Source organism: Labeo rohita, chromosome 23 (assembly GCF_022985175.1).
Source record: "Labeo rohita strain BAU-BD-2019 chromosome 23, IGBB_LRoh.1.0, whole genome shotgun sequence".
NCBI classification, from domain to species: domain Eukaryota; kingdom Metazoa; phylum Chordata; class Actinopteri; order Cypriniformes; family Cyprinidae; genus Labeo; species Labeo rohita.
Genome location: NC_066891.1, coordinates 28,523,565 through 28,535,734, shown reverse-complemented (window position 1 = coordinate 28,535,734; position 12,170 = coordinate 28,523,565). Strand labels below are relative to the sequence as shown.

Sequence of the window (12,170 nt, the reverse complement as noted above, 5' to 3'; positions counted from 1 at the left end):
CTGCATTCAAATCTCAATTTTTTAGAAAAAAAAAACTGTATTTTTTCATGTAAAATTTTAAATGATCAATTTTCAGACATTGATATAAAAATAAAAATTCGTTCCAGGTGTATAAATAGAATTACTTTTGTTTTATTTAATGTTTTATTTCGTAAATACAGTAGCCTTTGATAAGCAGAGCCTGAAAAGTAACAGAGATCACATGACCACATTATCACTTGCACCTTAATTTTAAGGCCCTTAACATGTTCAGCAGCCAAATACACAAATAAAGAAATGATTAAACCCATCTTACACGACCTATTTGGACATTTAAGTTTCTGACCAGTTATATATTTAATGTAGTCTTTATAATAGCCACTCTATCCATTATTCGATTTCTAATCTGTCACGCCACCAAAGAATTTTCTGCTCCGAATGAGACACTACCATCAAGTGGTCGGATGAAAAATAATTTAATTATCGTTGTTGTGATAAATGACAACGTTTATAAAATGAGAACAGGTTATAACAAAAATTCATAGTGTATTTCATTGCTTTAACAGTCCATCTAAAACATTTTACTAATAATTGGCCTATTATTCATGCATTTTTATGATCTTTTCCTACCAGATCCAGAAAGTTTGATCATATCAGCTCAATTTTATTATCTCTGCACTTGCTGCCTCTCAAGTTGCACATTGATTATAAAATACTGACACATAGTTATAAAAGCCGTGAAATATAAAAATATTAAAAGCAAAGGTTAATGCAATCAAATAGAAATTTATTTTATTTTAAACGTATATTAAGTGCAATTAGCGGTACTTGTGAGTGCCTTTTTGCATACGTAAGTAGAACTTAAGCACATCTTTATAGGCCTACGTAATTTAATAATTTGGTTAAGTGTACTGCAGAATGTACTGGTAAATTTACATATACTTTAATATTAGTTTTATTTAATACATTTAAAACGTACTAACTTAAAATGTGATACTGAATAAAGTTAAAAATATAATTAAGAACAGGTTATTTATGTTGGTTAACATATGAAAACTGCTACTTTAAAGCACAATTGACAAAAGATTAATACATGATGATTTTAAAAGTTACATTTAATTAACTTTTAAAACATTATTACAAAGTGGAGTTTTTAAGAGTGCTAAAAATAATATGAAAGTTAATTATTTGGACTTTTATTTCAATAATATTTTATTATCTCAAGTGAAGTCGTACTGTTTTTAAATATATATATACTTTTACCACAGTTCAAGGGTATGTTGCATTGGTCAGCATTAAAACAAAATTTCTTTATTACATTCTTTATCTGCTGTAGGAAAAATAAATACCACTCACCTGACATTTAGTTTGTTTTCCCCTCTTACTGCCTTGACATATCTAGCTGCAGTAATTTAGTTTATCCATATTTATCATTTTCAACAAAAGGCCACGTCTCTTTTGTTTTTGTACACGCTTGTGATTTAGACTGTGTAACGGACAGGAAATAGCAGGGTCTTCTGAGTAGGTCTTGTATTAACTTTTATGTTAATAAAGATTTATAATAACCTTAGAGACCCAAACACGCTCTCAGAGTAAGCAGAACACAATTTTCTTGAGTATAAACCTGTTAAAAGTATGAATGTAGTATACATTTTAGAACACTGAGGCAAAATAAAGATAATAAAATATATAGATATTTTTAATTCATTTAAGTCAAAAACCACATGCAACTCCAACCAACAGCTGTACTGGCAATTTCTTCTGCTTAGATCATAAACAATCAACCTAATAACCAGAAAACAGACTTCATAACATGGCTTCAGTAATACAACATAAGGACTGCATTACAAAAAAACAAAAAACAAACAAAAAAAAACACTTCATTTTGATTACATGAAAATGAACACACAACCTTGGGTGACACACAACTTGAGAAGCCTAAAACAGCTCCTAACACGTAAATGCTGCATAGCTTTCCATAAACCGTAAAGGTTAAAAGAGAAACACTTCTGTGGTGTTTCATTATCTGCAGATCACACCTTCAAATATTAGCTTTCACAAATTCTCACAGCACACATTTAAATGCAGACGGGTTAAGATATGTCACACATCACATATATGCAAGTTGTAGAGCTCTTCTTTGTACTCAAATATAGTGTTACCTAAGCTTTTCCTGCTCACTCAATAGGAAACACAATAGCAGAGCATCTGTTTACTCCAGGTTAGTGAGGATAGCGCGGATCAGAGTGCAGACAGCCACAAAATTCAGTAAAGTGCAAATATTGACTCTAAATGCTGATATATGGTTGGCATGCTGATACTGAGTGATATAGTATTGGAGAATGAAGTAAAACAGTTTAAGGTGTTTTAGTATGTATGCTTCAGTACATACAGAGTGTCCACAGACGTGTGACTACAGTCCACTGGTGCCATTTCTGCATGAAGCTTTTTAAGAGAGTGGAAACTACTGTAAATGGAAACCTCCTTTTCTATGACAATGTGATAGAAAAGGACAGAACAACAGCTCTCTTACTCTGAAACCCAATATAAATCCAAGCCCTTGAATTCTTAAGCGTGACAGCTGTTCCTGGGTCAGAGTGAAGTGCACCTGTCTGCAATGTCACCATAAAACGGAGCAAAACTGAACCATCCAAAAATAACCGTAGAAGGTGTCCTTTTTCAAACGGTGTCTTAACCAAACCATGCAAATATACTATAGTGTGGATATGTACAGACAAGAACCAGAAGTCATTATCCTACAATCCGTACAGAGATTATCTTGCTGTGTCAAGACAAATAAATCAAGTGCTATTTGACAGGTTGAGGCTCATATAATCCCATTGAATTAAGCCTTGTTTCACCAATGTTTACGCTCCTTTAAACCAGTCCACTCTCAGCCTCGGCCTTGATAAGAAAGCATGGGTGTGTGTCTGAGGAAGCCAAACCATTTTATTTAGAGGAACCGTAGCATCATACACCTTCAGGCCAAATTCATCTTTGATATATTAATAAAAAAATAATCTTAGCATCAAAACAAAAAAAATATTTAGTTTTCTTTTATTTACACAGTGATATTATTTTGTAGATCGAAGAGGATAGATATTATAGCGTTTTAGTTATGTTTTGCAAACTAAGTTTCCGTAGCGTTACGATACTGGTTTGAGAACGGATCGAAGCGATCTGCCGTCTCGCGTTAGCTCTCTGGTCGTGCACATGCAAGGCAGTGGAACCGCATCCACTTGTCGGAGGACTTCATTGTACGGGCAACGTTTCAGGTGATCTGCCATGCTAGAGATGTCGGCGAACTCCCATCTGTTAACCGGGCTAAAGGCTGTGCTGAAACGCCAAACCTGCAGGAAAACGAAACAGTTACTTAACTAACAGCTTAACAACAATTTTATGGTAAAACTTGTTACCTGTTAAGATTCGTCCACTGAGTTTGGGAAAAGAGTACAGTCAGAAAGAACTATCCACACTGTTTGACATAAATAAAGATGGATGACGCATCTCTACTTCCTTTCAATGTAGAAAAATGAAGCCAAAATAGCCCAGAAATCAAATAACTAATAATTAGTGCTTGGCAATGATTAATCGCGATTAATTGTATCCAAAATATATATTTTTTTGTTTATATAACGTTTGTGTACTGTGTATATTCATTATGTATATATAAAGACACACACATACAGTATTTATTTTGAAAATATTTATATAATTCATGTTATATATTAATATATTTAACATATAAACATAGCATATTATATGTATATATGCGCATGCATATGTGTTTATATATACACAATACACACACATATATTATGTACATAAAAACTTATATTTTAGATGTGATTAACCATGATTAATCGTTGCCCAGCACTACTACTAATCAAATAAACAAAACTTATTATAAAAAAGAACACCTAAACAGGAAGCAGAGAGATACAAACTGCCTAAAAAACTACTTTGGCTCATGTCTGGATGGACTTTATGACTTATACTGCAGCCAGCCACTTGGGGAGATGAAACTATACTGCAACCAGCCACAAAGAGAGATAAAAATGTTTTGGCTTCACTTTTTCAGGATGTGTTCAGTACTTGGGGTGTGTCTCAATCAGCTCCCTAGTTCAGCAGTCTGGGCACTGATCAAGCCCAAAGTATACTTTGTTTTTTGCATACGCTAGAATATGCATACAGTCAAACACATATTCTGTCAAAGTATACTCCACTTGATGTTGTGTGGACGACACGTGCGCTCTAGGAATCTTCATCCATGTCAAGCCTCTGCTCTATTTTTATGTTATGACCAATAAATATAAATAACTCTTTTAAAGGAGAAGTTCACTTCCAAAGATTCACATATGATGTACTCACCCCCTTGTCATCCAAGATGTTCATGCCTTTCTTTCTTCAGTCGTAAAGAAATTATGTTTTTTGAGGGAAACATTTCAGGATTTTTCTCCATATAATGGACTGATATGGTGCCCCGATTCTGAACTTCCAAAATTCAGTTTAAATGCGCCTTCAAACAATCCCAAATGAGGTTGTAAACAATCCCAGCCAAGGAAGAAGGGTCTTATCTAGGCCGGTTATTTTCATTAAAAAAAATACAATTTAAATACTTTTTAATCTCAAACGGTCGTCTTTCCTGTCTCTCCCTGAACTGTGTGTATTCTGACTCAAGACAGTTAGGGTATTCGAAAAACTCCAATCGTATGTTCTCCCTCAACTTCACCAATCATTTCAAAATCATCCTACATCGCTGCAGAAGTACCGACACAGTCTTTGCAAAGTGAATAAAAAAGGTAAAACAGCGATATAGGATGATTTTGAAGTTGAAGGAGAACATGAGATGGGAGTTTTTTTAACATACCCTAACTGCCATGAACCGGAACAAAAACAGTCCAGACAGAGTAAGACAAGACAAGCGTTTGGCATTAAAAATAATATAAATTGTACTATTTTTTAATTAAAATAACCGATCGTTACACTAGATAAGACCCTTCTTTCTTGGCTGGGATCGTTTGAAGGCGCATTTAAACTGCATTTTGGAAGTTCAAAATTGGGGCACCATATCAGTTCATTATATGGAGAAAAATGCTGAAATGTTTTCCTCAAAACACATAATTTCTTTACGACTGAAGAAAGCAAGACATGAACTCTTAGATGACAAGGGAGTGAGTACATTATCTGTGAATCTTTGTTTTGGAAGTGGACTTCTCCTTTAAACCAAATACCCTCTCGCTCATAAGCAATTGTCAGTGTGAGCATCTGCCGTTGCAGTCTGTGCTCTTTTGTTGTTTTCTGTCTCTTTAGTTCAATTTTCTACTGTGAAACAACGGTCTGGAACAGTGTTGCCACCTTGTGGAACAACTGATTACTGCAAAATCAATGCAATGCACTGACGGGTGGTGTGCGTACAGTACGCGCATACAATTCTGATGACAAAAAGGGGCACTGTATGCTAAAAAGTGAAGTATAATTTGGGCTAAAATTGGGTGGTGTGCATACTACTCTGATGACAAAATTTGTGTCACGCACACTGCACCCTGTCCCTTGTGTACATGTAACAAGCGAAGTGCCGATGAAGTATCAATACTCAATCACAAAACTTTCACTCCCTGAAAAATTTTACAATGCACTGCAAAAACCACAAAGCACTGATACTTGCTATGTTCCCTTACTAAAAATTATGTCAAATTTCTTAAGCGCAAAACATAAAATGCACAAGCAAACTCAATAAATATAATGACACATGATAAACGATTTGAAAAGACAAGCCTTTTTAGTGTATTTCAGCATGAACACACATCGCTAGACAGGTAGTGAACACATCTAGTTAACGTTTAGAATTTGGCCTAAATCTTATAAGGGCATGTAACTGAACAATGTGTTTAAAGAGCATAAAAAAATTTGAAAAAGTCCAGCCTGTTGCTGATTAATACCAGCAGTGATATTCTACAACAGGGCGGCACAATTTCGGTCCTGGAAAGCCACTGTCCTGTAAAATTTACCTCCAACCCCAATTAAACACCTGTCTGTACCTTTCTAGTGATCTAGAAGACACTAGCTATGTTTCTATCACCTGTTTTTATGTGCATTTTGAAGTATTGCATCAAAAGATTGATGGAAACACCAAAATTCTGAAAAAAAAAAAAATCTCTTAGTTTCTGAAAAAGTTTTTACAATCGCTCGAGGTGGTTTTTGACGAAAATAGGTTAATGCGAATAACGGGATGAAAATGCATTTTGGGTATAAATACCTTTACGTGCACGAAAAGTAATGTGCCTTTGCGCTATGGGCAGGGATAACAACGGACCGATGTTATTGCACAGCAACTGAAATGTTGTTATGGACATTCTGAAATGCCTGAGCAAAGTCTGTCAAAGTATTTCTGTATAATTGCCTCCCAAAACTGTATTACACGACTGCGTTCCAAAACAGCTGGCATCCGCCTAAGAAAGCAGTGACTGCATTTATTGTGTTTCGTCAGCTCACTCAGAGGCACAAGTAATTATATATGTAATTATATATGATAATTATCATAATCAGTGACTTCTTTTACTTTTCTTAGAGATATTTAGTGCCAGTTTATCAGGAAGTGACTATTTTGTTCTCTTTGACTCACTGGATGGATGCTTATTCACAAATGGTTTATGTGATATTCCAGTTTTGCACATAACTTAAATTCACAACTTTGGATAGAAACCCAGCTACTGATTAGCTTGTTCAAGTGTGTTTGATTAGGGTTGGAGCTAAACTCTGCAGGACAGTGGCCCTCCAGGACCAAAGTTGCTCAGCCCTGTTCTACAAAGATGTAAGTTGACGTTGTATGCAGTAGGGTTGCAAGATATACCGATACTACGGTAGTATCGCGATACTAAAGCTTAAAAATACCCACGGTGCCATTGCATTTTTTTAAACTGTAGTATGTTGTATGCACGGCAGGAACGCGGTTTAAAACATTCATTTGAACATGCACGCCAGCAGAAACATTACAAGTTGATTGCATGCTGTGTATACGCTTTATGTGGTATTCAGTGTTTCCCGACGCTTCAGTTCAGTTTGAAATGAGACGCTGCACTTGCACGTCGTTGTTCATGCTGCAGTTTATCAGATGAGAGGGTCTGATTCAGGCCGTCTGATGTTATTTACAAAAATAACAGCTCAAGAATCACTTATTCAACATCATAATACTTTACAAGAAAGTATTCTCACAGTTTTATTCATTTGCCTACTTTTAGAACAGGTGTAACAATTTGTTTCTGGAAGCATCTTTGCGATCATGAATGCAATTCCATTCATTAACATAGCGGTTTTACACTTGGTTCTTATCAATCATTATATATATATTTTAACATTTTAAATGAATGTGTTTTTCAATATGAAATTTCAAGAAATGCGAGCAACAATGCTCCTGACAGTTTAGCAATCTGACACGAGCAAGACGTAAGAGTGCTGTTTTTGTTTTGTTTCTGTGTTCTAATACGAAACCGCGTTGGCTTGGGTGAATCACTGATACACTAAGCCATTCATAAAAACAGTCATTTGATTCGCTCCTGAAAGATTCAGCTGTTTTAAAAGAATCGTTTGAATGACTCAGTGATTCACATCATATTACATTCCTTTCCAACATATTTCTATATTCAGAGTTTTGTATTTAAAACATTAATCTCATAACATTATTTATGCAATTATAAATACAGTCTAAATGTATAAATACCACATCTAAATGTCACTTCATGCAGCCTCTGTGCAGTGCTAAGATTTTTGGTTACATGAAGAGTTTTGTTTACATGATTTCATGGATAACAATAGCCAGTCATTGATTCACATTAATTAAGTATTCAGAGAAAAATCCTTTCTGTTTTCATTTACATCTTTTTATTTATGAAATTTTGATTCATTTTGTGGAATTAACAGAATACTGCATGGTATCGTGATACTACTTGGTATCTTGATACTTCAGCTGGTACAGTTTCGTTAGTCATTTTTATGGTATCATGACAACCCTGCATACTCATGCTGCCGGAAATTGAGTAATCACTGTTGCAATGTGTAGCGAGACAGAGTCCTTAACAGTGCCTAGATTTGCGTACACCAGGGGTGCCCAAACTCGGTCCTGGAGGGCCGGAGTCCTGCAGAGTTTAGCTCCAACCCCAATTAGAAACACCTAAACCAACTAATCAAGCTCTTACTAGGCATACTAGAAACTTCCCAGCAGGTGTGTTGAGGCAAGTTGGAGCCAAACTCTGCAGGACATAAGCCCTCCAGGACCAAGTTTTGGCACTGACTGAGACGCACCCTTGGTTTAATATGACTTAATTAACATGCTGCCACCATTTAGACATACTGTACCTTGTCTTTTATCTGCCAGGTTCGCCTTCCATCCAAATATTGCTTCTTTTCCCACTGTACCACCACCATGCCCCTGGTCTGCAGCAGACTGGCGCAAACATCCCTCATTGTACGGGACACCATTGACAGCTGACATAGGCTAAAGCCATCCAGAAATCGGGCTACATGTTGAAGTACTTCAAACGGCAATCCACTAAGGTGATCACACTTGGGTTCTGTCACTAGTTCCGAGACGGGCTGCACCCCGAATGACCTAAGGTGACGGTCGTGAACAACTTTTGAGCCTTGAGTGGATGGGCAGAATCTGCGTTGGGAGTATGTACAGCCATAATACGCTAATGGACAGCGGTGCTCCATCCAGCCATTTAGTCCTGAGTGGATATCTCCATGAACATTGCGAAAATGCGAGAGGAACTCTTCTCGACGGAAGAGCTGGCCACACTCAAAGGTAAACATGGAGCCTTCACGTGGAGCCCAGCTTGGGCGAGGCACAAGCTGCTCCAGCGTCAGATCAAGCCTTAGAGTGCAAAACGGACTTGGTTGCGAAAGTCGTGGTGCGGCTCGATCGCAAGCGGAAGCAGACGCAACCTCACCAACCATCGTACTTGTTGCCAAGATAGCAGCGGGAAAACTAAATGTCTGAGTGCCGAAGTCAACACGTGTGCCTCCAAACGCATAGACCGTGTCGGAAATCCTCCGAGCCCGTGGCGACTCCTCCAGGCAGAACAGAAGAGCAGCTGCCGTAAAGTCAATTTCGCCAAGTCCCATGGGGTCGTCCACTGGTTCCTGATCTAAATCCGATGTGTCCACAGCTTTGTCCTCCATTTTGCAACGTGGATTTCTATGAGGAAAGACTTCGGTAAACGAGCTCTTCCGTCCATTAAGTGCAAGTGGCATAAAATTGCGCAGCATCTGAAGGTTTTGGAGTTTCCTCTCAAAAGCCCTGTCTTCAAAGTCTAATGCCATCACACGTAAAGCGCTGTCTCTCTGGACGGTCAGAGTCTGAGCATGTATAGGTTGCTGCAGCAATGGGGCTTGTGATCCAGATGCCTCCTGGATCAAGAAAGCCTGTTGGTCATGTCTGATCTCTGGTCTATGGGGAATTAAAGGACCAATGAACTCCCAAGGACCTCGGCAGTCTGGGTTTTGATGGTGTTCGGTGGTTGATTCCATTAAGTGATCTACAATACTGTGAGAGCCATTACAGAAACTTTGCCTATCTATGTCTTCCAACATGACTGGGCAACACTCACTTGTTTCCTCATGAGCAAGAGCATCTAAAGAGGTTTCTCCACCATCAAATCCCCCAACAGCCCCAGGCTCACCATCAACTGCCGATGTAACGTCCTTCATGTCAACATCCGCAGACTCTAAAGTTTCTGACTGATTAAGCTTACCACTCTCGTTTAGTATTGAGCCACTAATTGGCTCAGTGCCTTTGACAGCATCTCCTAATGCACCGAGAGCAGAGGCCAAGCTCCTGCCAAGTTCCATGAGTTTCTGGTGCTGCTGAGGCTGTAGCTCCTCCTTTAAGCCATTGACTCCGCTAGCTATTTTATCACTGAACTCGGCATCTTCTCTCATGCTTTCATGCAGTTCACCATTGCGCTCTGTAAGTGCAGCTGACGCATTAGTAGTTGCACAGTCTGTTTCTGAAGAATTAAGGTGAATCAGGACGTTCAGAGCTGCGGCCAGGCTTTTAGTCGTCTCTACCGTGGTTTGGTAGAGCTCCCCGTAATGTTCCTCTTTTAGACCATTAATCCCATTGGAAATCTTGTCTTTTGAGCAGGCAGCCGTAGGCTCCATCTCAATGCTCTCCACCTGCACACATGGAGCCTGAGTGACTGAGACTAGGCCAGGCTTTTCGATTTGTCCTGCTGCCTGAGTCTTTTTCTCTGGACCACTAGTGGGAGCCAGGGAGACGAGTTTGAGTGAAGCTAACATGGTGCGCTGGTCCTGAAGGGCGAGCGCCATGTCAAGCTGCTCCACCTCATTTGCTTCTTGACTCAGTCTCTCATACGAACGATAATCCTCGTCATTTACTGGCCACCTATTCCACTCCATAGTGCAGCACACCACACCTGCAGGACACACCTCAAGGTGCTCTGCCATCTGGCCACGGGCCAGTGTAAAAGGGCATCCGATGCTTTGGTTTAGACATGGCACCCTTTCAAGTGGGCACAGCAGCTTGTGTTCAATAGCCTTGCAGCTGTGGAAGACAGCACCACATACAAGAGGGCAGCTGATGAGGTCACAGGAAGTGCCGGGTTCAGGTTTGACCATGCATCTTCTGCTTATGCAGGTCATGCAGTGAACATGAGGCTCCTCCATTATTTAGGATGACAGCAGCAAGATGAGAAAGAGCAGGAGTCTCGACTGCTGCAAATCAATGACAGAAAAAATGAGATTAGATTCTCCAACATGCAGGCTGTATACGTAAAATATATTTAGAGAAAATGAAAATGAAAATTCATGTGGCAGACAAGACAACACTTTACCAGGGATGTGCAAAATTACATATTGTCAACACTGACTAGTAGGTGGGCTGTTTGCACAGCTGGTAAACTAGTCTGTCGTTAATGTTAAGGACAGCAGACACCAACAGGCACAAAGACAGCACAGAGACCTTAAGACACATTTTAAAACTTCTTTTGGGAAAAAAAAAATAGTTTACGGTCCAAAAAACGTCTATGTGCGTATGTAAACAGACCAACAATTAAATAATGTTGGGTTCAGCATTAAATGTCTTTAAATGTATTATACAATGCAGTGGACTTCAAATTACTTACATGATTTTCTTTTTAACTGTCATCTTAAAATTACAAAGCCCAATTTAAATTTATCCTACCACGCCTTATGAGTTGGAAAACTAGACTTCAATATATCTGCAATAACTAATGTTTGTATAAAGACACTTATAATCTTACAGAGACATCCATAGTGGTTTTCATTTCTCTCATTGTCCTTCCTAGACTATGTAGTGGATATGTAGTGCAATTAAATTGTGCAAACCCCTCTTGAATTCCTGGCAGACGCCCTCCGGCTTAAATGCTCTCTTGATTTTATCCAACACAGCTTTCCTAGTTAGCATAAACAAAACTGGCCCACTTAACTCAAGTGTTGCTGCTGTGCTACAGGTCTTTGTAGCAATAACACTACACTGAACCAAAAGAAGACAGAAAAAAACCTTAAGGACTTTATTAAACTTACTTTCCCAATACACATTAGTTTGAATGTTTACAAAACAATAATATGATAAATACACATTTGACACAACTGAAAAGCTCAACCACAAAAACTTAATGACACTTTATAGAGTACAGAATAAAGTTAAGAAGTGTCCTCGGGATTACGGTAGTGATATTTAGATATTTATTTTGTTGATGTTTAACTTTAATTTACTTTATTATTGTCTGCTTAGATTAGCCTGTTAGCTAGCTGAACTTTCTGCCTTCAGTCTACATAAACAAAGTACTTACTTACCCACAGACTGTGTCAACTAACTCCCCACGTTACTCACTCGCACCCCTCGCCTGTTTCTTCACTTGTCCGATTTTACGGTGGAACGGGACACTTTAAAATACTGCTGTATGATAACGTACACAATCATCACCGTTTGTCCTGTCCAAAAATGCTCAATCCGGCCGGGACGCGCGTCGATGACGTCATCACGCATATTTGAACGTCACGACGTTGGGGTTTATTTTGGTCGGGTATTATTTATAGGCTACTGGAAAAGTTTGACATTCCTGTGGCTTTGTGTGTGTATCTGCACATACATATATATAAATAGGAGAAAAGAGTTGAACTCCTCACAGGTGAGTAAATGCTAACAT

At 38.4% G+C, this 12,170-nt stretch overlaps 1 protein-coding gene across 2 annotated transcripts; it reads right to left on the bottom strand.

Annotated features, from left to right (window-relative positions):
- Nucleotides 1-1,651: 1,651 nt before the first annotated feature.
- On the bottom strand, nt 1,652-11,992 carry fbxo30b (F-box protein 30b). 2 transcript variants are annotated; one of them, XM_051097158.1, is made up of 3 exons: nt 11,818-11,992; nt 8,335-10,713; nt 1,652-3,329 (listed from the first exon to the last, which is right to left on the bottom strand). In XM_051097158.1, exons 2-3 carry the CDS (start codon nt 10,663-10,665, stop codon nt 3,126-3,128), a joined length of 2,535 nt encoding a protein of 844 aa, XP_050953115.1. In that variant the 5' UTR covers nt 10,666-10,713; nt 11,818-11,992; the 3' UTR covers nt 1,652-3,125. The 2 variants fall into 2 exon arrangements, with proteins under 2 accessions (XP_050953115.1, XP_050953116.1); XM_051097159.1 differs by having other exon boundaries at nt 8,335-10,710.
- Nucleotides 11,993-12,170: the final 178 nt, after the last annotated feature.

What these genes read in the sequence shown, in the direction of transcription:
- fbxo30b (XM_051097158.1), bottom strand. Translation starts at nt 10,665, where the DNA reads ATGGAGGAGCCTCATGTTCACTGCATGACCTGCATAAGCAGAAGATGC. An exon ending in CCTGGCAGATAAAAGACAAG is followed by an intron (nt 3,330 to 8,334) that starts GTACAGTATGTC and finishes GTTTTCCTGCAG; the next exon opens with GTTTGGCGTTTCAGCACAGC.